Genomic DNA, 15,675 nt, shown 5'->3' with positions numbered 1-15,675 from the left:
GGGATGGTCTAGGACCAGGGTTTGGGGTCTGAGGTAAAGCATCAGAGAGTTATGGGGTAGAAAACGAGATGTGCTCTGAGGTGAGGAGGTGCCTGGCATCCAGGCTGCAGGCTGGCGTATGGGCACTGACTGGGTTGGGGCACAGAGCCAAGTGAAGCTGGCGCCCTAGCCAGCACTAAGCCCTGTATTCCTACAGTCAGGTGGCTCAGACCAGGAGCGAACCAAGAAGAAGCGTCGAGGGGACCGCTACTCAGTGCAGACGTCGCTGATTGTGGCCACGCTTAAGAAAATGCTGCCCATTGGCCTGAACATGTGTGCGCCCACTGACCAGGAACTCATCACGCTGGCCAAGATCCGCTACGCCCTGGTGCCTGTCCAGCCCCACTAAGCCTGTGGGACCCTATTAAATCCCCAGTAACCTTGAACCCCTCCCCTAAAGCCCTGCTGAGCGCTTCCTCTAGACATTGAGCCCCCTAGGATGCCCTGAGTCCACCCCCAGGAAGCTGAGGATCCCACTCAGGACATGCCTGGGACCTGGGGGGGGGGCACTACAAACTCTAACTGGTACTCCTCTGAGACACCAGGACTGCCACTATGACACCTGGGAGCCTATTAAATGCTGTAGGACCTTAGTGAACTCCATGGGACCCAAGGAGTCAACCTCTAGTACCACACTGAGCCTTCAGGATACCTACGGAAATTTTCCCTCCTGGACCAGGCCAACCCTGCCAGGACCTTGAGTCCCATGAGATTCATCTGAGCCATCTACTAGGAACCCAAAACCCTTTGGGAACCTGTGAGCCCCTCATAACTCCATTGGCCCTTCCCCAGACCCTTGTAACTGAAGCTCTGTGTCCCCATGGAGTTCTCCAACTCACCACCTTGCTGCGCCCCCAAGCCCTGACTGATGACCACACTGAGCCCCCAAAGATTCTCTAGCCCCACCCAGGACCCTAACAACACCCTCTTAATGTCCATGCAAAAACCTCAACCATCTTTCAGATCTCCTGGGACCAGGTGACCTCTCCGTGGGATTCCAGAGGGCTTAAGGGGGATCTAGAGGAGAGATCCGAGACTCCTAGAGTTCTCCTTCCAGGACCCTACCAAGCACCCTGACTCCTACAAGCCCCTCTGGGCCCGGGAGACCACAAGGGTCCCCTTTCCCAGGATCCCAAAGTCCCTTTCCTCAGACCTCAAATGCCTTCTAGAACCTGTTGAATCCTACCAGAACCCCAAAGACCCCTCATCCTGGTACTTGAGGATGCCCCTTTCCTGGGACCCTAAGGAACTCCCACCCTGGTCTGTCAATCTTTACCAGTGACTTGATTAACCTAGATCTCCTGGCGACTTTTGTTGACCCTCCCAGCTCTGGTAGCATAGTGGTTACGAATCGGGCTGCTAATCTCATGGTCAGCAGTTCGAAACTATCAGCCATTCCACGGGAGAAAGATGAGGCTTTCTGCTCCCGTAAATACTGACAGCCTGGGAAACCCTGTGCAGGGTCACTGTGAGTCAGAATCGATTCCACGGCACATAACCACAACTCCCTTACAAGCCCTTCTATCTTCAGAAACTCCCTGCCCATCTTCCACTTTCTGATAATCCCTCTTTAGACTCATTTTGGTGACATTGCTCTTGTCACCCTTGCCCTCTCTCAGACCCCCATGATGCCCCTCAAATCCTCACGGTCTCTTCAAGGTGCCTCTGTGGCCCTCTGGTCCTACGATACCCCTCTGACCACTCCTGACCTCTGGAGCCTCCCAGTTTCCCTCAAATCTTCCCACACAAACCTCCTGCCAGGTCCTGGGGTGGCGGGCCGGGAAGGGAAGGGTTGTGGGTCAAGGGTTCCCCAGAGTAACCCAGCCTGGCCGTGTCTCCACAGAAAGACACAGATGAGGAGGTCCGGGAGTTTCTGCAAAATAACCTTCACCTTCAAGGCAAGGTATGTCTCTCCTAATCTGCAATCGAAAGAGGCAGGTCGAGATAATACAATAGCAGCTGATATTTGAGCACTGACTTTGTATCAGACTTCCAACGAAAGAACTTAACGCCCTTGCCCACTAAATCCCCACACTACACCAAGGGCGGCGTATAGCCAGATCAGCTGCGACCTTCCTTCCTCTTCTCAGGTCGAAGGCTCCCCTTCTTTGCGCTGGCAGATGGCGCTGTATCGGGGTCTTCCAGGCCGCGAAGAGGAGGCCGACGACCCCGAGAAAATCGTGCGCAGAGTCCAAGAAGTGTCCGCTGTGCTTTACCATCTGGAGCAGGTGGGCGGAGCCGGAGGATTCTTAATGCTGAGTGGCCGAAGCCTGGGTTTATGGGCGGGGTCTGGGGCGGGCCCTGAATCTGGGGCGTGGGACCAGGGAAAGATGAACCTGTGTACCGGGCCGGAGGGGTGGGGCTTAGGTTAGTGGGGGAGCCTTGAGTAGAAGTCAAAATTGAAACAGACTCCGGGGCGGGGCCTTAACTCTGTGGGTGGGGCCTAACGGGATGTCTCCAGTCAGTGCACTGTGTGGGATCAAGCCTGGATCCGAACATTTAGTGTGTGGGCGGGCCCTAGGATGGAAACTTCTGTCTGAAAGCGGAGCTTGGGTCAGAACCTTAACTCAGCTGGTGGAATCCGGATGTTCCCTTTGGCTTTGTGAGTGGGGCCAGAATTCGGACCTGGGTGTAGGTGGGCTGTTTCACCTGGGGGTAGGAGTGAAAATCAGACCAGAGACAGGGCCCATGGATGTGACTGTTTGCCCCATTCCTCAGACAGAGCATCCTTACAAGTCCAAGAAAGCCGTGTGGCACAAACTCTTGTCCAAGCAGCGCCGGCGGGCGGTCGTAGCCTGTTTCCGCATGACCCCTCTGTACAACCTGCCCACGTAAGGCTCCCAGGGAAGAGGGCCGTGGAGAGAAGAAGGCTGGAGGATGTTGGTGTTGGGGAATGGCTGGATCCGGAGCTTTGGTGGGGAGGCAGATGCGTGGGAGGCCAGAACGGGCTAGGGGATGGGCATGGGATCTCAGGGACACCACCACACCTTTCCCTTGCAGGCACCGGGCATGTAACATGTTCCTAGAAAGCTACAAGGCTGCATGGATCGTCACTGAAGACCATAATTTTGAGGACCGTATGATAGATGATCTTTCAGTGAGCGGGAGCCTGCCTGGGGTGGGACTGGGAGGTGTGGGTGATCTGGAGAAGGCTGGGGACCTGAAGCGCCAGTTAGGCACCACTAGCCTTCGCCCTTCATATTGAAGTTTATGGAAATGGTAGGGCCTGGATGTTGAAAGTTCAAACCTACCAGCTGCTCTCCAGGAGAAAGATAAGATTATCTTCTCCCAGAAAGATTTAACAGCTTTGGAAACCCTACACAGGGTCTCAATGAGCCGGAATCAGACTCCGTGTGTTTGGTTTGTTTGCTGTTGTTATTGTTTTTTGGTTGCAGTACAGGTCTGGCTTGAACAGAGCCAGAAAAGAGGACAGGATGGGAGGAAGAGAAAAAAAAAAAAAAAAATCCAGCAAAGTAGTGCTGAGGAGGGAACTCAGAAAAACCCTGCTCACAAGCCTCACATCCACCCTTCCAGAAAGCTGGCGAGCAAGAGGAAGAGGAAGAAGAAGAGGAAGAGAAGAAGCCAGACCCCCTGCACCAGCTGGTCCTGCACTTCAGTCGCACTGCTCTGACTGAAAAGAGGTGAAGACCCTTTCCTGAGTATTAGTGATGTCCCCGGGGACCCTGGGGAAGACACTCAGCCCCACCCTACCCCTCCAGCAACCTCTGGATGTCCTGGGAGAGTCCATTGCTGATGTTTTCATCACTTTACTGGGACAGGCAGGACAGCCATGAAGGCTGGGCACTTTACAAAGGTGTCTCTTCCTGAGGGATTCACATCACTGGCAATGTAGGTTTACTAGGATTCTCCGACAGGAAGTATCCTGCTCAAAGACAGTCAGCATAGTATGTAGGACACAGTTCCAGCTGATGGAAGTGAGGAAGGCAGGCCTTTTTCTAACGCACGTAAAGGCTTCACATGAGCTAACGGCAGTCTTGGGGATAAACAATAGTAATAAGGCTGCTGCTGCTGATGGTAATGGCAGACATTTATCAAGTAACTATTATGTGTCAGACACCAGGCTGAGCACTTGACATGTATGTGATTCTGGCCAAGAGGTATCGTTGTGTCTCATGTTCCTCATCTGTAAAATGAGGCTAGTACTGTGCCTACATAATAGGGTTACTGTTGTTAGGTGCCATCGAGTCGGTTCCTCCTCATAGCGACCCTAGGAACAACAGAACACAACACAGCACTGCCTGGTGCTATACCATCCTCACAATCATTGCTGTTCCAGCCCATTGTTGAAGTAAGTCACTGTGTTAACCAATCTCACTGAGGGTCTTCCTTTTTCCCGTGGACCCTCTGGTAGGATTACTCTGAGGGTTGATTTTGTTAGTGTATGTAAAACACTTAGAATAGGGACTATATAGGATAAATGCTCCCTCCAGTAAGTATTGTTGTTAAGTGCCATCACATCAAGTCAGTTCTAACTCATAGCAATCCTGCATAGGGTTTCTAAGGCTGTAAATCTTTGCGAGAGCAGAAAGCCTGACCTTTCTCCCACAGAGCAGCTGGTGGGTTCGAACCACTGACCTGTGATTCCCAGTTCAGTGCTTATCTAACAAAGCCACTGCACTCCCCAATAAGTATGTCATTGTTGTTGTTAAGTGCCGTCAAGTCGATTCTGATCCATAGCGACCCTGTATAGGGTTTCCAAGGAGCAGCTGGTGAGCTTGAACCACCAACCTTCCATTTCAAACGACTTTGCAGTCTGACGCATTAGTCCACAGCGCCACACCAGTGTGTCATTAGTATTACTATTATAGACAAGAACCAAGGAAAAGACAACGAGATCAACAAAACACAAAGAAACCAACAGGTCATTTAAAAAGCAAGCAAGAAAGAAAACACTCAAGTGGAGGAGACTCTGAAACTTACTCTTGAAAGTAGAATGTTGTTGTTGTTGTGATGTGCCGCGGAGTCGGTTCCAACTCACAGTGATCCTGTACAGGGTTTCTGAGGCTGTAAATCTTTATGGGAGCAGAAAGCCTCATCTTTCTCCTGCAGAACAGCTGGTAGTTTTGAACTGCTGACCCTGAGGTTCGCAGCCCGATTCGTAACCACTATGCTAGCTGTAGTTGAAGGAAGAAATGATGAAGGAAAAGAGCTAAATAGAAGATTTGAGAGGGCGGCTTGAGACGTCAAAGTCAAGTATCATAATAAGATATGCAAAGACTCAGAGTAGAAAACTAAAGGGAAGCACGTGCTTGGCATTTCACAAGCTAAAAAAATTTAAAACAATTCAAGCTTCAAGTTGCAATATTTAAAGATTTTTTTTTTTTTTAATTTTTTGTTGTGAAGTGAGTGAAGGTTAACAGACAAGATCATCAGTTTTACTTGCAACCAATCATACATTTGATTCATCTAAATAATTACACTCACCTCCTTGTAACTACTTATCCTGCTTCCTCCCTGTGGCTTTCCTTTTGCAATTTATTATTCACTTATCAACAAAGCAAAAATATTTGATGTACATCTGCAAAAAAAAAATCTATATTCATTTAAATGTCCAAAGGGCACATTTTGCAAGTCAGCCTCCTGCCAGCAGGCACACAGCCTCTCACAGTCCATGGGTCTATAGCCCACAGCTGCTTTCTCTCCAGGCCATCGCCTCTGTCACCATCTCTGCTGTCGCTGCTTTGCTAGGTAGGGTCTCACTCTCCACTCATTTGCTTCCTTCTTGATTGTCCTGGGATCCTCTGTTCCTAAAACAAAAGATTAACTACTTCCTCCTTTTAGTTATACATCTTCTACAATTACAGTTGTGACATTTGCAATTAATCCTATTAATAATTACTCACCATTGAATCATGAAATCCTATCAGCATCATCCTCCATCCGCTTTCACCAGATCCATCTGGAAAAGAGGAAAACTATTTGGTGGGGATTCTATATTACCCTCCTCATTCTGAAACTAAGCACACTGGTGAAGGCTTGTAAGCCAGCCACTTTATGCCTTTTTATCTCACCATTTTTGGTAGCCAGTGTCTAAATTGTCTGTTCCTATCAACCCAGTGCACTAAGAAAACAAACTTGATCCTTGATATGAAGAATCCTTCCGTTTCAGTTGGAATTTTGAGCAACTGCATCCATAAGCAAAGGTCCAGTTCATCAAATTTTAGCAATTTAGACTTGTTCACTGTATGAAGCATCTTTGTCTGCATCTGGTCACGTTCTGATCGGCTAGCCAACCAAGCTAGGTCAGTGGGTACTAGTTGCAAGTTTAAGAGTTCACACATGCCTCCCCACACTTCGGACCAGTGGGCTGCTTCACTGTCAACTCTAGCACCCAGTGGCTAGGTCAGTGCCCTTGGTCTCAGGAGTTCACAGATCTCTCTAAACTTCAGACCAGCCAGCCCTTCCTCTTCTCTCTCTCATCTCAAAGGCAACAAGTGTCAATGGAACATGCCCAAACTCAGCCCATGTCTTCATTGCTACATTTCCCCCACTTCCACTCACAACTAGACAAGGGTAGTCACCAGCAAGCATACTAGAGTGCTTATGGGTTCTCTGAGTTTCAGTCTTAGAAGGGAATACTTAAGGATTCTATAGACAAAATGGAGTCCTGGTGTGGTGCTATAGGGTAACTGTGGGACCTCAAGTCAGTTTAAACCGCAAGGTCTGTGGTTCAAACTGAACAGCCACTCCTTAGAACCCCTATGCAGGGTCGCTATGAGTCGGAACTGACTTAATAACACTTAATAACAACAACACAGACAAAATGTTGCATGAAGCAGGAAACATCAAAAGAAGATGGACAGAATAGAGAAGCATTGTACCAAAATGAACTGGTTGACATTCAGCCATTTCTAGATGTAACATATGGTTAAGACCCAATGGTTCTTGAAGGAAGAAGTCCAATCTGCACTGAAGACACTGACTTAAAACAAGACTCCAGGAAATGGTAGAATACCAGTTGAAATAGTACAACACACAGATGAAGCTCTAAAGGGGCTCACTCATCTGTGCCAAGAAATTTGAAGACAGAAATTTGGCCAACCAACTGAAGAGATCCGTATTAATGCCCATTCCAATGAAAGGTTATTCAACAGAATGCAGAAATTATTCAACAGTGTCATTAACATCACATGGAAGTAAAAATGTGAAGATCATTAAAAAATGATTGCAGCAGTACATCAACAGGGAACTGCCAACAATTAAAGCCAGATTTAGAAGACGATGTGGAATGAGAGATATCATTGCTGATATCAGATGGATCTTGAATGAAAGCAGAGAATACCAAAAAGATGTTACTTGTGTTACATTGACTATGCAAAGGCATTCAACTGTGTGGATCCTAACAAATTATAGATAATGTTGGGGAGAATGGGGATTCCAGAACACTTATTTGTGCTCATGCAGAATTTATACATAGACCAAGAGGCAATTGTTCAAACAGAACAAAGGGATACTGCATGCTTTAAAATCAGGAAAGGTATGTGTCGGGGTTGTACCTTTTCACCATATTTATTCAATCTGTATGCTGAGCAAATAATCTGAGAAACTGGATTATATGAAGAAGAATGTGGCCTCAGGATTAAAGGAAGGCTCATTTATAACCTATGATATGCAGATGACAACCTTACTTGCTGAAAGTGAAAAGGGCTTAAGGCACTTATTGATGAAGATCAAAGGTCTTCAATATACACTACACAACCTTCAATATGGATTGCACTTCAACATAAGGAAAACAAAAATCCTCAGTTGGACTAATTAACAGCATCACTCTAAATGGAGAAAAGTTGAAGTTGTCAAGGATTTCATTTTTCTTGGATCCACAATCAAGCCCCATGGAAGTAGCAGTCAGGAAGTTAAATAACATTGCATTGGATAAATCTATGGCAAACGGCCTCTTCAAAGTATTAAAAAGACAAGCTGTCGGTTTTTGAGGACTAAGGTGCACCTGACCCAAACCACGGTATTTTCATTTACCTCATATACAGGTGGAGGCAGGACAGTGACTAAGGACCGAATAAGAATTGATGCCTTTGAATGATGGTGACACCATGGGCTGGCAGAAGGATGACTAAATCTGTGTTGGATGAAGTACTTCCCAAATGCTTTTTAGAACCGAGGATGATGAGACTGAAAGTCACCTACTTTAGGCATGTCATCAGGAGGGACCAGTCCCTGGAGAAGGACATCCTGTTTGGGTGAGGGTCAGCAAAAGAGAGGAAGACTCTCAGGGAGATAGATCAACACAGTGGCTACAGTAAAGGGTTCAAACATAGGAACAATTGTGCGCAGGACCGGGTAGGGTTGTGTTGTGTAGTACACAAGGCTACTACAAGTCGGAACTGCCTTGATGGTACCTAACAACAAGAAGGAGGTGTTTGGCTATAGCTGTTGAGTGAGCTAAAGTGTGGCAAGATTGGCCTAGAAGCTCCAGAATGCCATTACATCATTTCAACAGCCAAGTAGCAAGAGAGAAGCTCTGCCAATGTCGTTAAGTGCTGTCGAGTTGGTTCTGACTCACAGCGACCTTGTATTGGGTGTCTGAGGCTGTACATCTTTGAGGGAGCAGAAAGCCTCATCTTTCTTGTGCAGAGCAGCTTGAACCACCAAGTCTGTTTCATAGTCCAGTGCTTATCATAGTCCAGTGCCACCACACTCCCTACCTCTCCCAATTGTTATTTGTTGTTGCTAAGTGCTGTGGAGTCCGTTTCAACTCACAGCTACCCTGTATAAGATTTACAGTCCATTACTTATCCGCTGGAGCCACCTTTACCAATAGCTTCAGCAAAGCTCCCATTTTGTTGTCAAGTGCCGTCGAGTCGGTTCCGACCCATAGCGACCCTATATAGGGCTTCCAAGGAGTAGCTGGTGAGCTTGAACTGCCAACCTTGTGGTTAAAACAGACTTTATGGTCCAGCACATTAACCCACAGCGTCACACCAAAACTCCCATAATGAATTGTTTCCCCAGTATAAATCACATGACCATCCTTGACTTATTACTATTATCAAACAGATAGAAAATGCCTTTCTCAGAAGCCGCTCTGGTACTGGAGTCCTGGTGTGGCACTGCAGGTTAATGCGCTGGACTGCGAAGTCAGTTGAACTGCAAGGTTGGTGGTTCAAAGTGCACCAGCTGCTCCTCAGAAATACTATATAGGGTTGCTATGAGTTGGAACTGACCTGAGGGCACTTAACAACTCTGGCAAGGGGCCCAGGGTCCACCCACCTGAACCACAGCCTAAAGACAGGGCGGGGCAACGCACCAAAGGAAAATAAACCCAGTTGTTATAAGATGGGGGTCCTCTCCCATGGCTCCTGACTGTAACCCCGCTTACTTCCTCAGCAAACTGGACGAGGATTACCTGTATATGGCATATGCTGATATCATGGCAAAGGTGAGGCCCTGTCCCATCCAGACCCCATTCCCTGCTCCCCAGCTCCAGCGCCAGCCCATTGAAAGGCTTAGGAGTGGACTGCGGTATCATCTTTGTTCACCATCAACCCTAACTGATATCCCGTTTCCAGAGCTGCCATCTGGAGGAAGCAGAGGAGGGAGTGGAAGGTGAAGAAGAGGTTGAGGTTTCCTTTGAGGTAGGTGGGCTCAGAAGACTCTTGATTTCAGCAAGCCACCATTTATTTAGCTCCTTTTCACAGACCAGTGCTCAAGGTCCAGCTGCCGGGCAGTGGGGGGGACACTGCAGTGACAGGTCACCGGGGAGACAGACACGTTACCGGACACTGACAGCAAAGAGTATCTGTGGAGGTAATGAGATCAGCATAGGCAGAGAGGCTAGAGAAGCCCAGATGAGGCGCCTGGTCCCCACAGAGGTTGAGTATCAAGGAGGTTTTTCCCAGGAGGTGATCTCTGGGCTGCAGGACAAAGGCGTGTGGTAGCTGAAGAAAAGGAGGTCGGTGTTCCAGGTGGAGGGAGCAGCACATGCAGAGGCTCACAGTGAAGGGGGCAGTAGACATGCAGTGAATCCATTCATCTATTCCTTCAAGCCACCAGCAAGCATCTGCTTCAGGGATCCGTACCCTTAACTGTGCCCTCTGGCATCTGGTGCAGACTTTCTCAGAATCAGGTTGTTAAATGTATACAATCTATTCATAAGGCAAAATCCCCAGTGTAAGTGAATAACTATGGATATCAGAGGCAGATCTTAGGAGGAAAATGGTAGAAGAGGAACAGAACAGCCTGTGATCTGGGGAAGTAAGTGAAACGCAAACTGAAAAACTAGCTGGAAATTGTCAAAAGCTACAAAACCCTTCATAAGCTCACGTCATTCTCTTCACTGAGTCCGTGCATCTATGAAAATGGCATTAAATAAACGTCTGTTTGGATCGGTATAAAAATGTTAAAAAACTACTTTTAAAAAATGAACTAACTAAATAGAAGAAATTCATAGGATTAGAGGAACTAAGTACATTGCAATGGTTACCAAAATATTAAAAAACAAAACAATTTGGAACATAGTAATACAAAGAGGTTTCAAAAAGTTTATGGGAGTGTAAGGAACTGGGAAGTAACATTCTCAGCAAAACTCCTCAACAATGACTGAGATGGATATTTCTAGTTTGATCCAATGTAACCAGTTCTGTGATATGAACTCGGCACATAGCCACACAGAAGACTGGAGGCAACAAATGTTTGTGGGACCAGGGAGAGCATCAGAGAGGAGGTAAAATGAATTTACACTTGCAAAGATTGTTGTTGTTGTTGTTGTTAAGTGCCGTCGAGTCGGTTCCGACCCATAGCGACCCTGTACAGGGTTTCCGAGGGTGTAAATCTTTACGGGAGTAGAAAGCCTCATCTTTCTCCCGCGGAGCGGCTGGTAGTTTCGAACTGCTGGCCTTAAGGTTCGCAGCCCGATTAGAGCCTAGCAATTTCTCCTTCTGGCACCTTCTTTTGCTTGCCAACAATGATGCTAAAGACTGAAGTCAACAATGCTCATGAAGCCAGGAAGAGCATCAGAGAGGAGGTAATAGGAATTTGTACTTACAAAGATTAGAGCCAAGTTCATTGCTCCTTCTGACACATTCTTTTGCTTGTCACCAATGTCACTGAGACTGGAGCTGCTATTGTGGAAGATTTCTTTCAGATCCCAGGGAGGACATTTTAAAATTATTTAAGTAATCAACTTAACATCATAAATTCTTTATGTAACTGGCCAATGTCTTTCTGAATTTTCTATGATGTCCAGGTGGCTGTCTAAAACATCAGGAGATAGTGACATTTTTAATCCCATTGTCTTATGCTCTACATTTTTACAGTGAGTGGGATTTGTAGACAAAATTATGACTTTTGAAGCCTAATAAATATCACATTGCTTAAAAAAAAAGTTTATGGGAAAATCCAATTTTTCCATGAACTTTTTGAAGCCTCTTCATATGATTTCTTTATTAATGAATAAAATGACAAGCTCTAGTAGTGAATCCAATAATGACTGTCATTGAGAAGTAGTGAGACCAGAAGAACTAGATGATGGTGCCTGGCTCTGAAAGGGATCACATTAGAAGATTATGGAAAGAGTGGGAAAAATACGGAACAAAACTCAGTATCGTTTTAAAAAAGATCAGCCTCACTGGTCAGCTAGAGACTGCAGGAACCCCGAGATTATGACTCCTGGTCACCCTTCAGCTCTGGAACTGAACTCACCCTCATGGCTCAATTTTCAGCCAAGCAATTATTGTTGGTAAGTGACGTTGAGTCAGTTCCAACCCATAGCGCCCCTGTATAGGGTTTCCGAGGAGCAGCTGGTGAGCTTGAACTGCCAAGCTTGCAGTTCAAACGGCTTTGCAGTCTGGCGCATTAACCCACAGCGCCACACCAAGACTCCAATAAAGTGGACAATGACACAAATGAAATACACACACCATAGAATGGCCAACCACTCAAGATGAAAAGGGCAGCATTCACCTAAGCACAGAATTCTGAAGGTTGGGAAAGGAGGAGGAATGGAAACAAGAATGCTAGGCGGGAGGTGGGATAGGGATGTTACAATGAAGGGTCTACAATCATGAGATGGACGAAGTGTAGGATTTGTAAAGTAAAACTGATGATCTGCTCTGTAAACCTTCACTCAATTCACAATAAAACGTTAAAAAAAATAAACACAGAAGTGGTGACGAACATAAACTATGTTTTGAGATGTCAGTACCAACAATACTGTGTTATGGAAACATCAGTGATTCCTAGCGGTGACAAAGATCACAGATTCCACCAATATTATTAAGACTTATGGCCCTGTTGTAATGAAAAGAAATGCTAAAAATAAAAATTTCAGTTAGAGGGTGGTTAAGTATAGATGTTAACTTTTGCCCATCCAAATTCACAGACTCCCTGATTTTTATTCACTGGTACATGGGGTAGGGGGCATGAGCCCGGCTGAAGAAGCTCTGGTTTATGGGGTTCTCAGTCCATGCCTGGCCCAGTGCTAGTGGCCAGAGACAAAGCAAGAACTCCACCTTCAGGGGACAGAGGCAGCTCACAGTTGAAGGAATGAGTCAGAATCTGTGGTAGAGCCTGAATGTTGGAGGACAGGGGTAAGGGCAAGGCTATGAGGGAAGAGGCTGGGAGGTCCAGTCTGGCTCACTGCCCATCGGACTTCTCTTTGTTCCAGGAGAAGGAAATGGAGAAGCAGAGACTCCTATACCAGCAGGCACGGCTGCACAACCGGGGTGCCGCTGAGATGGTGTTGCAGATGATCAGCGCCTGTAAAGGTGCCCATGGCACACACATTTGCCTCTCCAGGGCATGGCCTATGCTACCCTCATCCTCAGCAGTCCGTCCATTCCTTATGGACCACATTCCTGCCCCTGCGTGAACTTACACCCCAGCCCCTGCATGTGCCTCTTACACGCCTGCTTTGCAATTCCATCAGTACCGCCCATTGTGGGTCCAACCCCTCCACTCCTGTTCTCCACCCCACAGTATGGCCGGTTCCTGGGTGGGAAACTCTGCCCCCAAATGGAGTGGACTATCTTTTGACTGCTTCCCCGCCTCACCTCTCTCCCCTGCAGGAGAAACAGGCTCCATGGTCTCCTCCACCCTGAAGCTGGGCATCTCCATCCTGAATGGAGGCAATGCGGAGGTGCAGCAGGTAACAGAAACAGAGCTTTGGGAGGGGGTGGGAGGAAGGTGGAAGGTCTTTGAATGACCCCCAGTTTGACTTCTCCTCCCATCCCCTCTGTAGAAAATGCTGGATTATCTGAAGGACAAGAAAGAAGTTGGCTTCTTCCAGAGTATCCAGGCGCTGATGCAAACATGCAGGCAGGTCCTAGTGTACCCCTTCTTTCTTTTAGTGTACCCCTTCTTGTTAAGGTCTGGATGATGGTAGTAGCTGTGCTCACTACTCCTGGTACCACTTCCTGATCTCATTTTGCTCTCTTGGTTCAATGAAAGAGACCCAGTCCGAGTAACCCAACTAACACGAGCTTTACTATAAGAATTCATATGGAACTATAAGGGAGAAAGAAGGCCACAGCATTTAAGAAAGGCACTCAGGTAGCGTAGTGGCTACGAGTCGGGCTGCCAACCTCAAGGTCAGCAGTTTGAAAATACCAGCAGTTCCGCTGGAGAAAGATGAGGTGTTCTGCTCCCGTAAAGATTTACAGCCTCAGATACCCTGTGCAGGATCACTATGGGTCAGAACTGACTCCACGGTACGTAACAACAACAACAATTATGCGTAGAATGGATTCCAGGTGGCTAGAACTGCAAGGTTGTTGAAAATTCAAGGGAACCCCAGCATCTGCAAATGTGGGTTCTCTCTGATGACCCCTATTAATTTGAATCTGCTGTGGTCTTCCATGAAGGAGCACTGGTGGTGCTAACGACTAACTGCAAGGTCAGTGGTTCAAACCTACTAACCACTCTGCAGGAGAAAAATAAGAATGTCCGCTCCTGTGAAGATTTAGTCCCAGAGCTCTGGTAGCGTAGTGGTTACGAATCGGGCTGCGAACCTTAAGGTCAGTGGTTCGAAACTACCAGCTGCTCCACAGGAGAAAGATGAGGCTTTCTACTCCCGTAAAGATTTACACCCCTGGAAACCCTGTACAGGGTCGCTATGGGTCGGAACCGACTCAATGGCACTTAACAACAACAACAACAACAAACCTGAGGGATCAGTTCTATTTTGTCCTATTTGTTATTATAAAGCACCGTCGAATTGGTTCCAATTCATAGCGATCTTGCATAGGGTTTCCAATGAGTGGCTAGTGGGTTTGAACCACCGTCCTTGCAATTAACAGTCCAGTGCTTATCCTACAGTACCACGCCAGCACCAGGACTCCACTCTGTTCTCTAGAGGGCCGATATGAATCAGAATCGTGGGCATGGTCTGCCATTTTTTTCTTCTCTTGCTGTCTACTGACTTTCTCCACCCCTCTTGTCAGTCACCATCAAGTTGACCAATACCATGGAATACAATGATGACACCATTGTGATCCATGGGGATTTTATTGGCTGATTTTCACACTTATGATCGCTAGGCCATCTTAGTCTGGAAACTCCACTGAAACCTGTTCAACGTTATGGTGGTAGGGGTGGTTACGTGCCGTGGAATCGGTTCCGACTCATAGAGACCCTGAACAAGGATTCCGAGGCTGTAAATCTTTACGGGAGCAGAAAGCCTCATCTTTCTCCCACAGAACAGCTGGTGGTTTCGAACAGCTGACCTTAAGGTTCACAGCCCGATTTGTAACCACTACGCTACCAAATCATAGTGACACGCAAACCTCCACTGACAAGACGGGCGGTGAGTTCCCATGAGGTACACTGACCAGGAACCAAAGCTGAGTTTCCAGCATGGGAGGTGAAAATTCCCCCACCAAACCACCATTGTCATAACCACTACCTTGCTGATTCTTCCAACTTGGTTTCTGCTGCCTCATGATTCTGGTAAACATATGATTTCCTGTGTCTCCATCCTCCACTGTGGGGACTAGGAGGCCCTGGAAGAGCGGAGGGCAGAGGCCTCATCATAGCGTCCCTGTCTCTTCCTTTGTTCCCTCAGTGTCCTGGATCTCAATGCCTTCGAAAGACAGAACAAGGCAGAGGGGCTGGGCATGGTGAAGGAGGATGGAACTGGTGAGGCCCTCTCTGGGCTTCCCTCTCCTGGGGACATCTTCTTCTTTCAGGATCCTCACTGCCCACCCACACTGCCCAGAGCTCCCTGCCTTCCAGACCTTCTCCTTCTCAAAAGCATTCCTTTATTTCTCCTCAATAACAGCCTGCCCCCTTTGCCAGCCTTCCATAATGTCCCTCCTCCAAGGTCCCCACCCCAAGGGTCCTCCTGCCTGTGTCCCCATCACATGCCCCCCACTTTCCACAAACCTTGAGATTCACATCCTGGTTGCTGTCCTCTCATTAATGCCCCTAATCCGGGTTAATTGAGTCTCCTTTTTTGCTGTGTTGTGATGTGTCTAACTTTCTACCCGATTCCTCGCCTCCTGCCTCTTCACCTCCACCTGTCCATCTCTCTCCTCCTGCTTCTTCACCTATCCATCTCTCTCTTCCTGTTTCTCCACCTGTCCATGTCTCTTTTCCTGTCTCTGCACCTGTCCACGTCTCTCCTCCTGGTCTCCTCACCTGTCCACCTGTCTCCTCCTGGTCTCT

The 15,675-nt window shown here is 47.5% G+C and overlaps 1 protein-coding gene across 1 annotated transcript in view; it reads left to right on the top strand.

The window, feature by feature from the left end:
- RYR1 (ryanodine receptor 1 (skeletal)) overlaps positions 1 to 15,675 on the top strand; it is a 153,406-nt gene that overhangs the window by 87,346 nt on the left and 50,385 nt on the right. Inside the window, exons 71-82 of the mRNA XM_006871542.1 lie at positions 197 to 367; positions 1,883 to 1,942; positions 2,130 to 2,267; positions 2,758 to 2,870; positions 3,040 to 3,136; positions 3,574 to 3,680; positions 9,403 to 9,454; positions 9,585 to 9,650; positions 12,680 to 12,779; positions 13,080 to 13,159; positions 13,253 to 13,329; positions 15,074 to 15,147. Of these exons, the coding sequence (XP_006871604.1) occupies positions 197 to 367; positions 1,883 to 1,942; positions 2,130 to 2,267; positions 2,758 to 2,870; positions 3,040 to 3,136; positions 3,574 to 3,680; positions 9,403 to 9,454; positions 9,585 to 9,650; positions 12,680 to 12,779; positions 13,080 to 13,159; positions 13,253 to 13,329; positions 15,074 to 15,147 (1,135 nt within the window). The remainder of the gene's footprint in view (positions 1 to 196; positions 368 to 1,882; positions 1,943 to 2,129; positions 2,268 to 2,757; positions 2,871 to 3,039; positions 3,137 to 3,573; positions 3,681 to 9,402; positions 9,455 to 9,584; positions 9,651 to 12,679; positions 12,780 to 13,079; positions 13,160 to 13,252; positions 13,330 to 15,073; positions 15,148 to 15,675) is intronic.

Source organism: Chrysochloris asiatica, unplaced genomic scaffold (genome assembly GCF_000296735.1).
Source record: "Chrysochloris asiatica unplaced genomic scaffold, ChrAsi1.0 scaffold00168, whole genome shotgun sequence".
Lineage (NCBI taxonomy): Eukaryota > Metazoa > Chordata > Mammalia > Afrosoricida > Chrysochloridae > Chrysochloris > Chrysochloris asiatica.
The sequence above is the reverse complement of the archived record's forward strand: the minus strand, read 5'-3'. Positions and strand labels throughout refer to the sequence as shown.